The 18178-nt window shown below is 42.3% G+C and overlaps 1 protein-coding gene and 1 long non-coding RNA gene across 5 annotated transcripts in view; one reads left to right on the top strand and one right to left on the bottom strand.

Annotated features, from left to right (window-relative positions):
- Positions 1–4338: 4338 nt before the first annotated feature.
- Positions 4339–5257, top strand: LOC109522176 (uncharacterized). The gene is made up of 2 exons (XR_002169519.1): positions 4339–4686; positions 4786–5257. It is a non-coding gene; the product is annotated as an uncharacterized LOC109522176 (long non-coding RNA).
- A 3235-nt stretch (positions 5258–8492) lies between these two features.
- Positions 8493–18178, bottom strand: part of kif21b (kinesin family member 21B) — a 34735-nt gene continuing 25049 nt past the window's right edge. For 2 of the 4 annotated variants that reach the window (XM_019881154.1, XM_019881155.1), the window contains 3 exons: positions 13976–14175; positions 13387–13510; positions 8493–12248 (listed from right to left, as the gene is read on the bottom strand). In XM_019881154.1, the coding sequence (XP_019736713.1) occupies positions 13411–13510; positions 13976–14175 (300 nt within the window). In that variant the 3' untranslated portion in view covers positions 8493–12248; positions 13387–13410. The remainder of the gene's footprint in view (positions 12249–13386; positions 13511–13975; positions 14176–18178) is intronic. The other 2 variants (XM_019881156.1, XM_019881157.1) reach the window with 1 other exon arrangement.

Below are 18178 nucleotides of genomic sequence, written 5' to 3'. Positions count from 1 at the left end.
TCAATGTGTGACAAGAGCCACGAAACCAACCCAATAAAAAAAAATAACTATATACTGTTCTGTTTTGTTTTTTCCAGTGCAAAGGGCTCTTAAATGAAAATTACCATTCAAGGACTGCGCAAAACTGACCACGGTTTTCAGTCTCTAAAATAATCATACTGATGAAGGAGGAATGTCCCGGAGAAGTGAATCAAAAGCAGTGCACACCATCTTCCAATTATGATATTTTGCATCGACAATGTAAAAGTTGTTCCCCAAAAAAATGCAACAGTGATGTCAGCTGAAATGAAAATAATAATAATAATAATTTTAATTTGATCAAAATGGCTCCACCAACTCAAAAGACACTTAGCTATCATTTGATTTGGTGGGGCCAGTTAGATTAGTTTCCCTTGACTGCGATGACAAAAATAATTGAATTCTGAAATGGAATGTGTTCACTTGTCAATAATAGAGACATGACTGCGAATGTTTTTCCTGCTTATCACTGCATGTCATCACAAGTGGAACACCACTCAGTGTTTCTTAATACAACAGATCCAGTACACACTGTACTTGGTTTCAGCTATCTCCCAGCAAGAATAAAAGCAGAAAATCCTCTCTCTCCATGTGAACCCTTTTCATTCATTTCCAAAACGCACTCCACCAAATTTTAGATAAGAAAGCTTCTGATATCTCCGTGTATTTTGAAGGTAACACATACCAAGTGAGCTCATAAGGAAGATAAGACGGAAGGTGGCTAATGTTTGATGGACTGCTGTGGTGATCGAATGACGGCTCAAAGGTCTAAATCTGCTTTTTGATCCGCCTTCACGCTTCACAGCTACCTTCCAGAGGGAATAGAAATCTTTTACCGGTGAGTGTTTTATTTGACTTTTCCGTTTCTATGTGGGCATGTTAAATCTCCAAAATTTTTCTTGGCAGGCGTCCTGTCCGTTGCGCCGCCATGGTGGAGCTGGCTTTCTACCCAGGCGTGGCCCTGATGTACTTTTTTGCCGTGATGAACGCCACCAAGTCGGATCGGATTGAACTGGATGAGCGGGCGTCAACGAACGTCTTCTGTCTGTTTGTACTGGTGCAGCCACTGTGTTTGGTACTGGGAGGATACACCGGCATGGCCACGTACCTCCTCACCGCGCTGGTCTCCTACAACTTCCTGCCATGGAAGAAGACGAAACAGATGACAAAAGACCGAAAGAAGACAAAGTGAAACAAAATATTGGGGGGGAAAAAAAATGTTTGTTTACATCAAGTTGAATGACAAAAAACATTTGTATTGTGACTAAATGGACCATTTAATGTTTTTTTTCTTTTTTTTTTTTTTGCTTGGTAATTTATTGTTCGTACAAAGTAAAAGCAATAAAATGAAAAGATACGGATGAAACAAGAAAAAAAATCCTAAATATATAATTTGCTGGTCAGGGTAAAAATGAAGTAATTATTTGTTAGAATGATCACAAAGCATTTATTTTTTTCAAGCAGATAAGGTTATGGTTCTACATAACTTGCATACTTAGATAAAATGCTTTTCAAGATTCTTCGGTGGGGGGGGATGGGGGGGGGGGTTCTCCAAATTTTTGTAACTATAGGAAGACAAATGAAAATGTTGACTTTTTGTCACAGGTGTGGTGCTTGTGTGAAACGAATTTGTCCTAATGAGAAGAAACCGATGGATATAGTGGTGTTACTTGTGTTATGTTTTTTTTTCCATTGTAGAAATTCTTATTGCCAATAAATACTGTACTATGAGAAACCCAAATTATTTTCCTTTTAAATGATCCCGCCATTTTTGAGGAGTTGTGTGATGAGCAGCGCACATGAGAATGTATGTTACACCCGTTCAAAATGTGCCAAAGCTTCTCTGCATCTTATATTTTTTTTCTGCTGACCAAACATGGGCTGATTTACGAGGAAACAAGACACGTTTGCAGTTTAACAAACAGTCCAGATAGCGTTCGATAGCGATTGTGGAGATAATGGATTGCTGTCTCGATATTCCTCTGCATTTGCATTTCGGTCTTTATTTATTTATTGATTTTAATACCACCAAAATCTGACATTTGAACATGGGTGTGTAGACATTTTATAACAGCTGCCATAAGCAGTTTGCCACTGGCCGTGAATATTTGGCACACTGGTGCAAAATACATCCCCAGTCGTGCTGTTCATCCCACAAATGCCTTTCCCCTTCCCTCCACATGTGACATCATTAAAAGGACAATAAACTGGCCTTTTGAGAGTCATTGTTTCAACAAAGAGAAGAATCTACCCAGAAAAAAAAAATCCTGTTGTTTGTGTAGCATTAAATTCTACCCATGTTCATGAGTGTGTGTGTGCAATGGGGAAGAAAAAAAAAATCACGAACAAAAGCAGGAAAAGAACAAGCTGGTTAATCGTCTTTGGATCTCTTCCATAGACGTGCAGATGCTCACAATTTGACAATGGGAATATTTTTGCAAACACTCCTCATCATTCCAATCCTCTTCGGAGGTCATTTACATAGAGCATCTCATGATGTTTACAAGTTGAATTAAATGGCGATTGATAGCATGAAACCATGTACCGTTACGGTTGTTTTTGTAATATAACATTTTCCGGCAAGGTTATGGAGTACCATGTGAAAATTGTTTATCATTTAGCATTGTTTACCGTTTCGCTTGTGGCAGTGAATGTGAGGTATGTTCTCATTTACCCCCCCTAATTGGCGCATCAGCAACGCCGCCTCCTGCATCATCCATTATTGAAAGCAGAATAAATATCCGCGGCCCTCAGGTATTCTGCTCATTTATTGCTCTTTCTACAAGCCTGCCCAACCCGTGTCCTTTTCGCGGAATTACTTGGTGCGGTAGCTCACCACCCGTCAAGCTCAACGATTCTCCTCAAGCAGCTTTGTTTGCCGCCAATTAGCATGCTTTTGGCTTTATTTCAGAGTTGGACTGGACTGGTCTTGAGATGCTCTCTCATCCTCCCTATGAGGACATGAAAAGGAAATGAACTGTTAATGATCACAAAATGATTGTTGTTTTTACTGGGACGATATACTTTCTTGAACTGGGCTGAATATTTCATGGCCACACATAAAATAGATATCTCTGTGAAGGCGTTTAAGTGCCACAGTGGAAAGAGCAAAATAATGACGATGCTGATACTATGATAAGAACGTTGGGGGGGGGCAAAACATTGCGGCGGTTAAGATGAATCATGTGGTGCTAGCACAGCCATTTTTGTTATCCTTGAGAATTATTTCTTTTTATTAAAGTCATTGGCCAATGAAAATGCTAGGGGTCAAACCCGGAAGCGAAGCGCCATGCACCACTAACTGTAGCCGGAACGCAAAATCATCATTCAAACTTTCCGAAACACGACGTGGCGACACTCCAACAAAACACAACTAAGCATCCCCACCACTGCAATGGCAAATCTTAAACTTGATAACTTTTGCCCACGTTGTTTTAAAAGCTACTCCGGCGAGTGCTTGCACTGCCGATTGCGAACAGCAAGTCACGTTCAGCGATGCGGCAAGCATAAAGCGCCACGGACACAAAGCAAAGCAGACAAACAAAGCAAGCAAGCATGATTGAATCTAAAAGATAATTCCAAAGATGTGACAAAGAAAAGCGGACTTACAAATGTAGCTTACCATTGCGGTTCTGCTGGCGATGAAGTGGGTGACCAATCTGCGATTTTTTTAAAAATATGTCCTGTGAATGGTAACCTGTCAGTGGCAGCCCAGCCCTACCTAAAAGCCCCAGGTAAATCCAACAGAAATATATCTATTTAATCACATTGTTACAGTGGCGTGCGGTGAGGTGCATGGTTGGTGAGGCACTGACTCCTTTTGGTGTCAGATTTACAAATATACGAATATACAAAGCAAAAAAGGGTAGCTTATTCAATTGGCTAAACATTATATTTGTGACATGCAGCTATACGGCAAGCAGCACGAGCCAGTTGCACGTGTCGACCCAGTTTGTGATGATTGCGCAATGCAATGCGCATTCAGAGGTGAGGCTCTGCCTCACCTGCCTCCCCTGACCGCATGCCTCTGCATTGTTACATTTACGGTGTAACGGCGCATTCTGCAAAGCCTCAATGGAGGTAATGAAATGAGCAAACACATACATCATGCCAAAAATGGGTACGTAATGACATCATCCGTCTAACTACGTAACATCAATGTCTACACCCCTCTTGCCCTTGTTTTTGCCCGACGTCATGATTCTTTGTTCTTGAATTGTGGGCGGCATGGCTCAGAGGTTGGTAGTTCGCTCCCTGGCCTTTGCGACCATGTCTAAGTGTCCTTGAGCAAGATACTGACCCCCCCTACCCCAGGCTGCGTCATCAGTAGGTTAATGAGGTAACAATGTAAAGCGCTTTGAGTACCCGAGATAGAAAAGTGCGATATAAATGACAGCCCAATTTCAACTCGCGCAAAAATAAAGCGTTTTCATGAGACATCGCCAACATTGCTCCATTTATCAAATCAAGACATAAAAAATAAAACTAGAGCCTTCACTGTTATCTTTGTACATGTTCAGACGAACACAACAAGAAGTTGTTTAAAGCATTGAGAGTGTGATTACATTTATTTTGTTGGTCTCTGCTAGTTGAACCCTCTCGAGTCTTTGGACTGGTCCTTTTTTTATTGCTAGTGTATCGCAGTGGGACACGGTGATGGATGAGCAAGTGAGAACTTTCATTTCCAGTGATAACCACTTGTTATTAATGTTTACCCTCACACACATATGAGGAGCGTGAACATAAGGGCTTTAATATTCACTGCAGGTATTTGCCTGAATGTACTCTTTACGTTGCAAGGGTGATTGATAGCCCACAAGGACAGAGATCAATGGATCAGCAAGTAAGAGCAGACTTGGCTGAAATGTTGCAATGTAATCAAACTGAAGAAGACGCCGGAATCAAATTCCACAAGTTTTTTTTTTCCCCTCAGTTTTTTATATGTGGCGCGAGCAGATGGAAGACATCCTGCTGGGATGTGATGGTTGTGCTGTGTATATGGATATTTGTTTGTGACTGGCATCTTCAAATGGCTTTCGTCTCCTCTGAGACGTTAATGGCCGTCATACATCACAACGTTTGCGCGTCCCGCCGCGACTGTGGCAAGCGATGCCCGCACAAGTTAATGATCGGCATTCGCAAAGGGAATGAAGATATATGCATTTCTTCTGAGCAATTCTTGACGCCGACAGAAATGGCTTCTGGTGGGGAGAAAAAAAAAATAAAACATCCAACCATGTGCCCATCTGTTCTATTTTTCCTTTGATGTTCAACTATTAGTCAGCATATTTATTTTTGGTTAATTGCATGCATTGGGTCGATCAAAGTTAAATGTGGACTATTTTGTCGTTTTCAGTGAACATATTCTTTTTTTTTTTTTTTTTTTTTTTAGATGCATGAAGTAAATCACCTTAGTTTCACGCCCACGAGAATGCAAATGCATTGATAATGCAGACCATAATCTATTCCACCGTAGTGGAGGTCTGTGCTCCACTGGGTGCATTTTAGTTCTATTTAAAGCCACTGACATAAATGCAGGCTGACAATTTGTGACAGGGCGAGAAAGGCAAGGAAACCCTGTTCATAATGAATATGGACATTCACTACAAGCCTCGAAAAGAAAACAATGACATGTATTACGTTTTGTTAAGTGATTTTCAAAGTAGCGTTGACTTTGTATAAACGCCGCTAACAAGCAGAACTGGAGCAACTTAAAAGTGTTCCAGTTCCAAATAAAATAAAAATGAAAAAAAAAGTGTGATTTACAATTCGATGTACATTATAGTTGATTATATCTACAACGAACCTAACTTTTTTTTCTTGAGTTATAAAACGATACCGAAAGAAAATGGTGATATTTATCCTCACACATTTTCCATGCAGAAGCAGTGAAACGCTTATATTTCCGATAACCAATGAGGAAAAAAAAAGGTCTTAATTGACATGGCCTTTGGTGTATCAGCTTCAAATTCTTCATGTGATGGTATGATTTTCTAGTTCTTAATTTTTTCTCGAGCTCTACCCACAAATTGATGAAAATGGTCCGTTTTTTTTTTCAATTTTCTGAAACGTAACAAAAAAAAAATCTTGTCTCAAATGAATGCAGGTCCTTTTCAATGACATCATTTGTACAAACACCACACACACACACACACACACACTTCTGAACAAGAACATTCGTGCTTACACAGTACGAGAAGTGTGCAGGCTGGGTTGACATAGACCACTGTGCTAACGAAAAGAGTTCACAGCACTTCACTTTTCAGCATCTGTTACAGCCTTATTCCAAACTCAAATAAGTTATCTCGCTCCCCCCTAATTCAAATATCCCCACAAATATAAGGTTTTCAAATTTAAAAGAGAAAAAAACTCACATTGTTTATGGACCTTTGGCAGTCATGACAGCCGCAAGTCATTTTGAATATACTGTCATGCCTCTAGCTCGGCACACCTCCGGTATCTTTAGGACGGTGCGCCCATTCCTTTTTCTCAAGTCAAGCCAAGGACATACACAAAGCTTGTCCTGAAGCCATTCCTTTGAAGTCTTGGCTGTGTACTTGGGCTTGTTGTCCTGCTGAAAGACGAACTGTCGCTGCAGTCAGCGAGCGCTGCGGAGCAGGTTGTCATCAAGGATGACCTTCGTACATTGACAAAAAAACAAAAGTCCTTGTATTATTTTCAAGGAGAAGAGTGCGAAATGATCATTTTCTTGCCACACCAATGACAGAAATGCCTTTTCTCCTCACCGCAGAGACTTTAACACCCGTCATTCTCACGTTGGCTCATTACACGAGGCAATCTGAAACAACTAAAAGCAGTCCCCACAAAGTCATCTCATGTTTTTGTTAACTTATTTATTCTGTTCGGGGGGGGGGGGGAACGTTGTATTTGTCATTAAATATTTACTTACATTATATACACTGAAACTTGTTTGTACATGGCTTGCTCACATGCATATTTTCATACATTACAAAAAAAAAAAACAAATCCAACAACTGTACACACATTTACACTCACATAAGAATGAGTAGTCTGTGCAATAGAAGGCACAAATGACCTTTGACCCTGCATTCATGTGGCATCAAGTATTGATTTCACAGACATTGCAACGTGTATTATGATAAGAGGTGTGTGACTGAGAGCTGGCGGCTAGCAGCAAAGAAGTAAGCAAGCCCTCTTGATTGTGAGCGAGCGCGATCCCGGACCGTCATCAGCCGGAGGAGGCCCAGATGATGAAAAGATTTCTTCTCAGCCGTTCATGATCGAGTGAGCCGAGACATCCGCGGACTTAAAACAGAATCCCGATTTGTCGGAGTGATGTTTCTGCTACACAGAAATTGCGATTGTGTAAGGCCTGTTGGCTGAGGCACAAGGCTGAAGTCGCGCGACCGAACCGAGCTTCTAATTCTTGACGGGTGGGAAGTACTAACCGCAGGCTAGCGAATCACGTGTGACTGGCCGCTTGAGGCTGACGATATTGCAGAAAGACCCGTGATAGCCGCTGTGTCATCGATTTCAAATTTGATGGCAACTCATTCTTAATTCACGTTTTTTTTTTTTTTGGTACATGAAATTTTCCTTGCATTTCTGCACATATATTTTTTATTCTTTTTACAGCGCTTGATATTAGCTGTTTAAATGATACTGAGCTTTGGTCTTTTTTTTTTTTTTTTTTTAATTGTTTGGCGGCATAGCGCCTCGAGCTGGTTGGGGGCTCAATTGTATACTAAGCAAGGTAACAAATCTCTGAAGACTACTGGTATTTATTTTATTATTATTATTTTTTTTTTACTGTTAGTCTGCTAACATGTTTTTTTTTTTATATTTTAATTAAAGGAAATTAATAAAGGTGCCAGTGAAAGACTGGACTTGCACTAATAAAGGTCTGCATGCTGCACTCTCAACATTTACAATACAGGACTGTTTAAAGGCTGACAAAAGGTGTCTCTCTGCGCCTGTGCATTTGACAAACGGCAATAGAATCGTCCGCTCAACCTACTGTGGATCTAAAAGGCTGTTCTTTGCAGAAGGATTTCAGTGCCGTGTTTAGAACGCGCAGGCAATGTTCAGTCTAAGACTACGTTTCATACAGTACCTATGTGGACTATTCACAGGAGTGCCTACTTATCTAAAAAGCAGGCAAGTCCTAACTTTCAGTGTGTGAAAGTATATTGGGGCCCGCTCATGAAAATAAAAATAGTACAATTATGACAACAAAGCAGGACGGCTACTTTGTACAACAAAATGGTCGGACAGGGATAAAGTAAGCCACTCTTATGGGAGAAAAGTTGAAATCTTATGTGAATAAAGTTGGGACTAAGATGACAGGCATCCAGTGGACCCCGCTATTCTTGGGGGACCCAAAAAACATTTTTCTTTTTTTTCAGAGAGAAACTTCCAGTTGGTGTTTTCCAGGGGCAAAAAAATATAAATAAAACTATTTTTGAAATGGTGAATATTTTTTTTTTGCTGTTGTAATTTAACGAGACTATTTGAGTTTGTCACAATGGTTTGCCAGGCTGACAAGATCCTCAATAGTCTTCATTTTTCAGACACTTCTCTTGTTTTACTCTATTAAAATTGCAAAAATGTAATCAAAATGACTTTTGGCCGTAAACGACTTCATTCTCTACGCATGACCATCGAGGCCCTAATACTGAGTCATCGGACCGAATATGAACAGTCTCACGATAATGAAGTCAGCTTGTTAACATGTAAGTCATGACATGACTATTCACAAAGCGTCTCGTTGGACTGACTTTTCCCTGGAGCTGGGGACAAACTTTGACGATAATGGCAGCCAGATTAAAAGATTATCTTGATGGGAAGGAAAACTAATTCATTGTCAAAGCTGTGAAATTTCAACAAGCAGGGTGATCCTTTGGAAAATTGGATGCAAAAATGGATGCAGGTGTTCAGCACTGAGGCCGATAATTCCAAATGGGAGACACTGTCATTTCCTCAGACGTGCAATCATTCACTCAGTACCATGAACATGAACATTGCATGTTGAGGTGGGGGGCAGGGGGTGGGGGCACTCGCAGTGAGATGCTATCCTCACCAGGTATGACCGAGAAACATGAAAGGTGGCAACTGGGTTTGTTTGGCTGATTGGCACAGACTCAAATACAGTAAAAGGGTCCATTGGTGTAACCTTGCATTGAAATAAATTCAAACGAGAGTACCACCCGCACCAACGCCGCAAGCAAGAATCCTATACAAATACCGGTACCTTTTTTTTTCTCCCCAACATTGACATACTTTGGCCACATTTTCAAAACCTCCTTAAAATTTTTACAGCTGAGTAAGACTATATACAGAAAATTGTATCGATAAAAAAATAAAATAAAAAATGTAGAAGTGGTACGAATAGGGTAAGACATGAATTTCTTTTTCAAAAAACAAGGCATTTGAAAAATGTGACCCAAAAAAAAAATAAAATAAAAATCACGTCAAGGGATGAGTTCACTACAAACTAAAATGATCCTTCATCCTGTACCTGAGTTTGCTCATCATAGCAAAAATAAAGAAACCAAGAACACCCCCGGTCGGCCACGTCGCGCCACATATTTGCATTCATAAAAACAAGAATTACAGCGTCATTGCTTTTGGAGTGTGTGGTAGCAGCAAGTACTGCAGAAATTCAGTGTAACACAGGCATCGCCTATTCCACATCCTTGCATCATTTGAAAGGACTTCTCTCATGTACAGGGCACATGAGGTTGAGGGGGTGAATTTGGCTTATTTTGCTTGCCTGAAGCAAAAGCATCATGTCCAAATTTGGGGGATTTGGATGACAAGGTAGGGAAAAAAAAACCACATTTGAACATACACGCAAGGATCAACAAAAAAGAGAAAATCCAGTGGAAATGATGTCTGCAGTCTGTGCCCATTTGCTTGGATAAGAAATGTCTTCCTGCCGTTTAATGGAGCGGCAGAAGGATGGAAAGAGGATTTCAAAATCCCTCTCAGTTGTGACCTGCTTTCCACCAGAAAGTCTCTTCCGCAGAGCAGGCGGGAGAAATGTGAGAGCACTAATTAAATTGGCTTCACACAGACTTGAGCTAGCTGGGAAAACGGGGGATGTGGGGGTGGGCGTGGGGGAGCCTTCAGTGTGAGGACTAGCAAGATTCACGAACGCGGGAGAGGAAGCTCAATGACTTGGAGGAACTGATTTTCAAGCTCTGCTGTCGTAGGAACTCCTTTCGCCTCCTGGTTGGTCAAGTTAACATGTAAACAAGCTATTGGACGAACAGCGATTTGGACAACGTGACGTTCTCCACTTTGCACATGCGGCGAGTGAAATACTTGTTTGCCAAAGTGGTCATTCTATCCCTGGATGAACGGCATCAAGTACAGTGGAACCTCAGCAATTGAATGCCCTAATTCGGAATACACGAAAGCAAAATATATTTTGGGGAAAAAAAAAAATATGCCTCGAAAGTCACACAATAGTTCTATGCAGCTTCTTATGCAATGTCACACAAGACGTCAGAAAAATCATACACGATGTTGGCTCCGAAGGCGCCAAGGGAATAATTCTGGATACGGGTTTCGCTTTTTCTTTGGCTTTTTGTTTGAGTGACACTCAAATTGCAAAGAGAGGCTCAACAACATGAAATCACACCAGGCAAAAACGTAAACACATCACACAAGAATGAAAAGACTAGTGGCTCAAATTTTACTTTTCTTTGGCTTTTTTTTAACACTTACTCCTATATAGTAAAGGCGAGGGACTGAGTAAGTCTGTCAGGGTTTTGGGAAAAACTGGTTCGCCGTTAAAGTTGCAAGCATACCACTCAGTGTAAATTGAGCTTCACATCGAAGTTCATGATTGCTAGAAATGAATTAAAATAAGAACCATATGATGTTAAGTAAACACGCATCCACTGAAGTAAGACTCCACCATGACGCAGCAAACGAGGGTGAAGAATGAGGCGCCTTCGTCATTCAAGTTAAAGTGCTTTAAAGTGACGATGAACGTTTGGTTGTACACATGAACAGAAATCAGTAACGCATTGAGCTCAACCGAAGAGGTCCCACTGTAATTGACTTGCGAGTCCGCCGAGGAGCACGCCCGGATCATCGCAGTCCAGATGTGCGCATTTAACATGCTGCAGTAGTCTGACTGTAACTTTATGATCCGTGTGCGTTAGCTTGATTAGCATGATCGGAAATAAGCCGATGACTGGATATTCTCGACGATGTCAACAGACTGAGAGGGATTGTTGTACACTTTACGTATGGGGTGTGGAGGGTGGGGGGGGGCTTGCATGTCAGGGCCCTCAAGTCAGTACTGTATTGGGTAAGACCAATCTCGCCCTTTAATGAAAGCACTGAAGTCTGCTGCGGGTGTTTTATTTTCATTTTTCTGCCGTCGTCAGGACTTCTCGCCCAAGATAATGAAGTCTAGTGAGCTCCTCCAGGGGCAGTATCACCTCGCTTGTGCTACTGGACGTGTGCTTTCCTGTTTGCAAGGTCAGCAGCGAGACAGGCTAAGCCACCAGAGGACACGTTTACAGACATAAAGAGCCAGACATTTCCAGCACCAGATTTTTTTTTTTTTTTTTTTGTGCAAAGAGACCCATAAAAGGTGTTCTCGCCCACGTGGAAAGCACAGTCCAAAACAAATGAGGTAGGGAAAATAAAAATTACACATGACTTGTTGATCACCACAGAAACTCGGGTGATTATAATAATTAAGAGGAAAAACCTGGGGCAAAAATTGAGAGGGCTAGTTGTGTAACAGCGGGATACGAATGATGATGACTGTCCAATGACTGATTGTTAAAAGTATAAAAATCCTTTTTGGAGGAACTGAAGGTATTTCCACAAATGTTCCATATGTGTTTCGATTTTCACCCCCCCGCTCAAAACAGGAGGGGAAACAGCACGGCACTCGCCATTTTGTTATGATGAGAAAAAAGGTGCGGGCAATTGCGTCTGCGAGATGCATTTGCATTGTCTGAGTGGCATCATGACAAATGGCACTTTCAAGTTTCAAATGCAAAAAAAAAAAAATAATAATAATAATAATTATAATAAAATGAACAGTGGTTTATTATGCCTTTCAGGGCAACGTTAAAGTTTTCACAGTGACCAATAAAAGTGGGTTGCCTTGGTGGTGGGAGTGAGAGCCACACGAAAAAAAATGGTCAAGCGCCGTCCGTCACTTGCGTTGTCACCTCTTCCTCCACACCTTTGACAGCCAGATCTTCACCGTCTTGTCACTGCACACAGACACGGTGGGGGAGGGAGAGAGATGTGAGGCGTTTTCAGGGACGGGAGGGGGAGCAAAAGGAAGTCAGGAAAATACGAGTGCAATAACATCAGCGAGGCCTCCATAGACGCGCACGCACACATGCAACGCTAGCTTTTTTTTCCCCACTTTTCCAAAGTTACTTTCAAACAATGTAGGAAGTTTTTTTTTTCCAATTCTCTTTGTGAATTAGCATCCACTTTATCAAATTCATGTGAGCTTTTTAGGCTGTGTTCACAACTGCAAAGTTCGGTTTCGTTAAAATAAAATAGTGCGAATGCTCTCATCTGAACTTGGTGGGTGAACCAGACAAGCCGTTTTGAGACACGGTGAAGACGCGGCTTACGTGCTTGCAGTGTGCTCACCTCACTTTAAGTCTGAGCACAGCAGAGTGTTTTGTTTAATGTTTTAAAATGACAACTTGAAGCAGGGATGGGCAAATTAAATGATGGTGGGGCCATTTTTTTTTTGTGGTCCCACAAAAATCAACTCACACAAAATGTACTATGTTTGTCCTGCATGTGATTGCAAATCCGCAATGTCATGATAAGGCTGCCTATTCACGTTGCAGTAAAAAAAAACATTGATAAACTGCTAATTCACATTTTCCAAGAAACACATGGCTTTGTTCCACACCCAAAAAATGGAAAAACGTTTGTTTTTTTTTTAAATCATGAAAAAAAAAAAGCTGCTGGGTCCAGGAGGCGCAAAAGTTGCACGACGCTTGCGTGCTCTTATTTCCATTACAACTTTCAGGCTTTGGAGCTTTACTCGATAGGGCTCCCTTTATGGTTGTTAATTGGAATTTACTTTTAAGCCAATGTGAGTGCAGTGCCGGGAAAAGAATGATAATTCCAGATAATTGGTGGGGGAAGGACGGGGCTGACAATCGCAATGAGTTTTGTGTTGAAAATAATTCAAATGTGCCAGAGGGGAAGCCCAACCCTTCACAGTGCGTTGTTTTTCTGCATGGATTGTATCACAGTTTGTTAGTTGTTACTTGTACAGCAGCGTAAACCTCGTGCGCAGTGGCAGGAGAACAGAAACAGGTCAACGAAAAGGAAGGCAATCAAGCGCTAGGATGGGAAAAGGAAAGGATAAGAAAGTACCAGACGGAGGAGGGAAGGTGTTTATCATGGGAGGCTGGTGGCTCGGCCCTTGATGGCGAGGACCCGGCGAGGAAGACACGGGGTCAAACCAGGCACATAGTTCCATAATTTCACCCTGCAATCACTGCAGTCATCCCGGAGGAAGAGTTTTGAGACAAACAAGTTGTTGTCCAGTAGGATTGAAGTGGCAGAAGAGTGGAGGAGGAGGACGAGCACGAGGAGAAGACGGAAAGCAGAAGGGGAGATCGTTAGCCGAGGCGGTTGTGAACAAAAGTGAATGCCTGTGATGTTGGGCGTGAGGAGCTTTGCTCAAACCGTTTCAGAAAACCATAAATCATTCCAAAAATCTAGAACGATTGCCTGAAACTGTCAACGACAGGAAAAATGTTCTCCTGAATGACTTCATTGAAGCTTTTTTTCATCTAATTATTTCTGACTGGGAGATTTTTCTGTCCCACGGTGCAGAGTAAGGGGGGCTGCTTTGAACGCAGGCTTCAGAAAAAAAATAGGGGCCTTTTCCAACAGAGTTGATTGATTGCAGACCGTAGTAGCTCCTGAGTGAGATTCAAGCAGTAGGAACCGAAGTTACCTGGACGCAGTGAAAATCTGCCTGGAGTTGGTACAGATGGCATTAATAGGGCTGTCGTGTCCTTTGACTTCTCCGATGGGAGTGAAGTTGTCGACGTTCCACACCTTCAGCATGCCGCCCCGACAGCCACTGAGCAGCAACGGCCTCCCCGGGACGTAAGCCAGGGCGCACACCCAATCTTTGTGGGCGATGGGGATTTGCTGTTGGGTGAAAGTAGAGCGATGCTGAGTCAGCAAAAGTTTCTTAGTCGATCGTTCCCGAACAACACGGAGGCAAGTCGTAATTCCTAAGGTGCAATGTATCAATTATTATACTCTCAAGAGCCTATCTCACAGTGAGCATCAAAGGGAGAATTTTATTTTTATTTTTTTGCCATGCAGAAGGAAGGCATGCGTCTTCAGCCCCTCGAAAAAACTGGGCAATATAAGCAGTTTGAGGTCCACAGGCAAAGTTATTAGCGCAATTCAGTCAAGAAACCACATGAGCCGCCTTGTGTACAAAATGATAGTCCCAAAGACACAAACCTCAAAGTAGCAGGTGCAAAAAAAAAAAAAAAGCTGAAGTTCTATATTTGTTTGTGCCTTGTTAAACCACATTGGTGCGCAAGTGGCAGACAAACTTTGTCTCATTACACTTTCAAAAACTCAGAACAGCCCACAGGCATACCTTCTGCTTTTCAAAGCGTGACTAAACAAAAATAGTTTCCTTTTTCCATGCAAAGAAAAATTGATATTCCACCTCTACAAAGACAGTCCGTAATCTGTGCGTGTTTTTTTTTTTCTTTTCTCTAATTTTTCCCATGTGTGGTGTCTGCAGAGTCTGACACATTTGGAACAACCTACCACACGCTGACAAAAATACCTGGCAAATGGCAGTCGTGTAGAGAGAATACTTCCCCTGGAGACTTTTTAAGTAAAAGTGGTGCAGAAAGATCAGGGTGAACCTTGCCTGAGCTCAAAACGAAACTAGATACAAACATCTAAAATGCAGGCTTCAAAAGGACATGCACATGACGGAAAATTGATTTTTTTTTTAAATTGCTTTTATGCAAATCGTTGTGTCTCTGTAGAGCCTGCCCATCCATAAAGTGTGAATTTAACCAAACAATTAAATGCTGTTTGCTGTAAATGTCTGAAAATGTGCCTGTGAGCCAGGAAGTTGGCCCACCGTGAGCTCATTTATGCAACACCCTCATTCAATCAACCTCCTCATATTGTTTGGGATCGGTCCTGCTCAAATTGGAGTCTTATGATTTTTGCTACGGCTCGGAGATGAGATCTTGCCCCAAGTGGAGGAGTTGAAGTACCTTGCGGTCAATTCATTACATCAACATGTGCCTGCAAAAAAGTCGCCTGTGACAATTGCAGTGTTTTTTTTTTCTTTTTTAATGACAATGACACTTGATCCATCCATCCATTTTCTACTGCTTATCCAGGGTCGGGTCGCAGGGGCAGCAGCTTTAGCAGGGAAGTCCAGACTACCCTCTCCCCAGCCACTTCTTCCAGCTCTTCCCGAGGCGTTCCCTGGCCAGCTGGGAGACATAGTCTCTTCTGCAGCGTGTCCTGGATCAGCCCCGGGGCCTCCTGCCGGTGGGGCATGCCCGGAACACCTCACCAGGGAGGTGTCCAGGAGGCATCCTAATCAGATGCCCGAGCCACCTCATTCGGTTCCTCTCGACGTGGAGGAGAAGCGGCTCGACTCCCGGATGACCGAGCTTCTCACCTTATTTCTAGGGGAGAGCCCGGCGAAAACTCATTCCGGCCGCTTGTATCCGGGATCTCGTTCTTTCGGTCACGACCCATAGCTCGTGACCATCGGTGAGGGTCGGAACGGAGATCGACCGGTAAATTGAGCGTGTCGCCTTTTGGCTCAACTCCTTCTTCACCACGGCAGAGCGATACAAAGTCCGCATCACAGCAAGACGCTGCACCGATCCGCCTGTCGATCTCTCGCTCCCTTGGAGATGTGAAACGTATTTCAAGCTACTGTGTACTTGTATTGTGGGTCTTGAAGTGCACTCAGTAAGTGGAGCTTTTTCTGTGCTCACTGAACTCATTATTGGGGTCAGCAGAGGGTTGTCAGTGTGAGATGGGTTCTATAGGTCAGAAAAGGTTCACTTGGTCTCTCTTCATACATGAACTGAAGAACATAGCGGTGGTGAGGTAGTGCCGAAACCCAGAAAATCCCCTGGAAGCCAAAATGGAAAAAAGGTGTACCCAGTGTGAGACGTAGTCGTATCAAAAGAAAGAATACCTACCAAAAGAATTGACTCGGTTTCTGTAATACGTAATGAATCAGTATGTAAAAGCTCTTTCACCAAACTTACGTTTTTAGTGCGAAAAGATAGATTTTTATGTTCAAATGTACTCTCTTCTATCAAAAGCGTATATTATCTCTTCATGCCTCCCTGAACAGAAAAGAAATACTTTCAAGTTGCTGAAATGTTATGCTTGATTCATTTTCTGACATCTCAGAGGCTCACTGAGCCGCCTCAAATTGGGTGTAAAATGGTGAATTCCGTTTGAATTTCTCTTCTCTTCTGTTCAATGTGAGTTTTGGTGGAATTGAAAGGGCAAAGGCATTAAAGCATTGGTATGAACGCATCGTATTAAAGCTTTGCATGCTGGATGGTCTCTTCTGGTTTTCATGAGCGATGGTCTATTAAAATTGTTTAGCACTTTTATCTTTTGGACCGGGAAGGGCAAACCATTGCATCTTCAAGGCCAAAAGGAGTACAAACATTGCAAATTGAAATCACACCCACACACAACAAATTATTATCTGGATGCTTCACTGACCAGTGCGTGAAAATATTAACTGCCGACCAAAACGACGGCACAGAAAACATCAGATGGTGTAGCGGAACAAATAAAAGATGCCAATGCAACGTTGCGTCAACCCACCAACCAAGTGGTACTACAAATGTGTCTGCACGCAACTGGTTTGGAAAGTATATTTACATTTGCATGCGGCATTTGGGAAGGGCTAGCATACTCTGTAGATTAATTATAAACAAAGTGCTCCGTTGATTCCCACGAGGTTGCGCGCTGTGCTTTTTCCGCAGAAAAGTTGAGAACAAAACAGCTCCTAAAGGAGGCGGCGTTTCCAGAGCTGCAATACACAATATCGTTTTATACCCGGGCGCTTGCAGTCGGATGCGATTTCATAATTAGACAAGAGGCTGTAAAATAGATCGTACTGGCTCTTCGGCAAATGAGGAAGAGGTGAGACTCCACGGACCACAGCACAAACCCGGATTTAAATGAGTCTTTGAACAGCACCTTGCTTTTCTTATTTAGTCTGCTAGGAGAAATAAGAAAATATGATTGAAGGTGGAAGTAAAAAAAAAAAAAAAAATTGACTTATTAAAAATCTGACAACGTGCTGCTTAATATGCAAATGAATGTGCATGCAAATGAAGTCTACCCACAAGGTGCAGCGGTATGCATTTTTTTTTAACATCGGCAGGCAACAGTCGATACACAAGAGACACCCGCAGAAGTAAACACGCGCGCACAAAAGCACACACACAAACTTTCCTCTGTGAATCTTACGCCCTGATGTTGACATACTTTTCCTGCCACTTTAAACATGACTCACCAGCACCACGGAGCGAGTCTCGTGCACAAATGAGCAAATGAAGGAAGCGCGGCAGTGATAGGGAGCCGTCTCACGCCCGGCGACACTCCTCACATATCACATGAAAAAAAAGAAAAAAAAAAAACACACGCTGCCTTCCTTGTAATGAGCACGGCAATCGTGGGTTTGTGGATCGGGTGAGGCCCACATACGACACAAAGACGCCTGGACGGGCATGTCCACATTGTGCAGCCGCGGGACTGAATGACACGAGCTCTTGTATGAGGTGGCCTCCGAGATCAACTCGATGTCTATGGTCGGGCTGCAACTCATTAAACTCGCAAGCCGGACAGAAGGGCAATGTTGCTCGACTTCAGTCATTCAGCCTGACCCACTCACCCTTTGCTATGGAAGATGGAAAAGCATCTTGCAAAAAAAAAAAATCCCAGCCTGTAATTTTTCATTGGAGACAATTGGAGAAAGGTCTGTGCTCTTTTCTGGAGGTCTTCAGCTTCATCACATCCCGTTAATTGTTCACGGCCCATAACTTGATCAAAGTGTGAATATGTATTTTGAATGTTTTTTTTTTGATTCCTTGCGCATCAGTCACATGTAACCTCGATT

The sequence above is a fragment of the Hippocampus comes genome, unplaced genomic scaffold, assembly GCF_001891065.2.
Source record: "Hippocampus comes isolate QL1 unplaced genomic scaffold, H_comes_QL1_v1.1 scaffold68, whole genome shotgun sequence".
Classification (NCBI taxonomy): Eukaryota; Metazoa; Chordata; class Actinopteri; order Syngnathiformes; family Syngnathidae; genus Hippocampus; species Hippocampus comes.
This window is presented reverse-complemented; position numbering and strand designations above follow the sequence as displayed.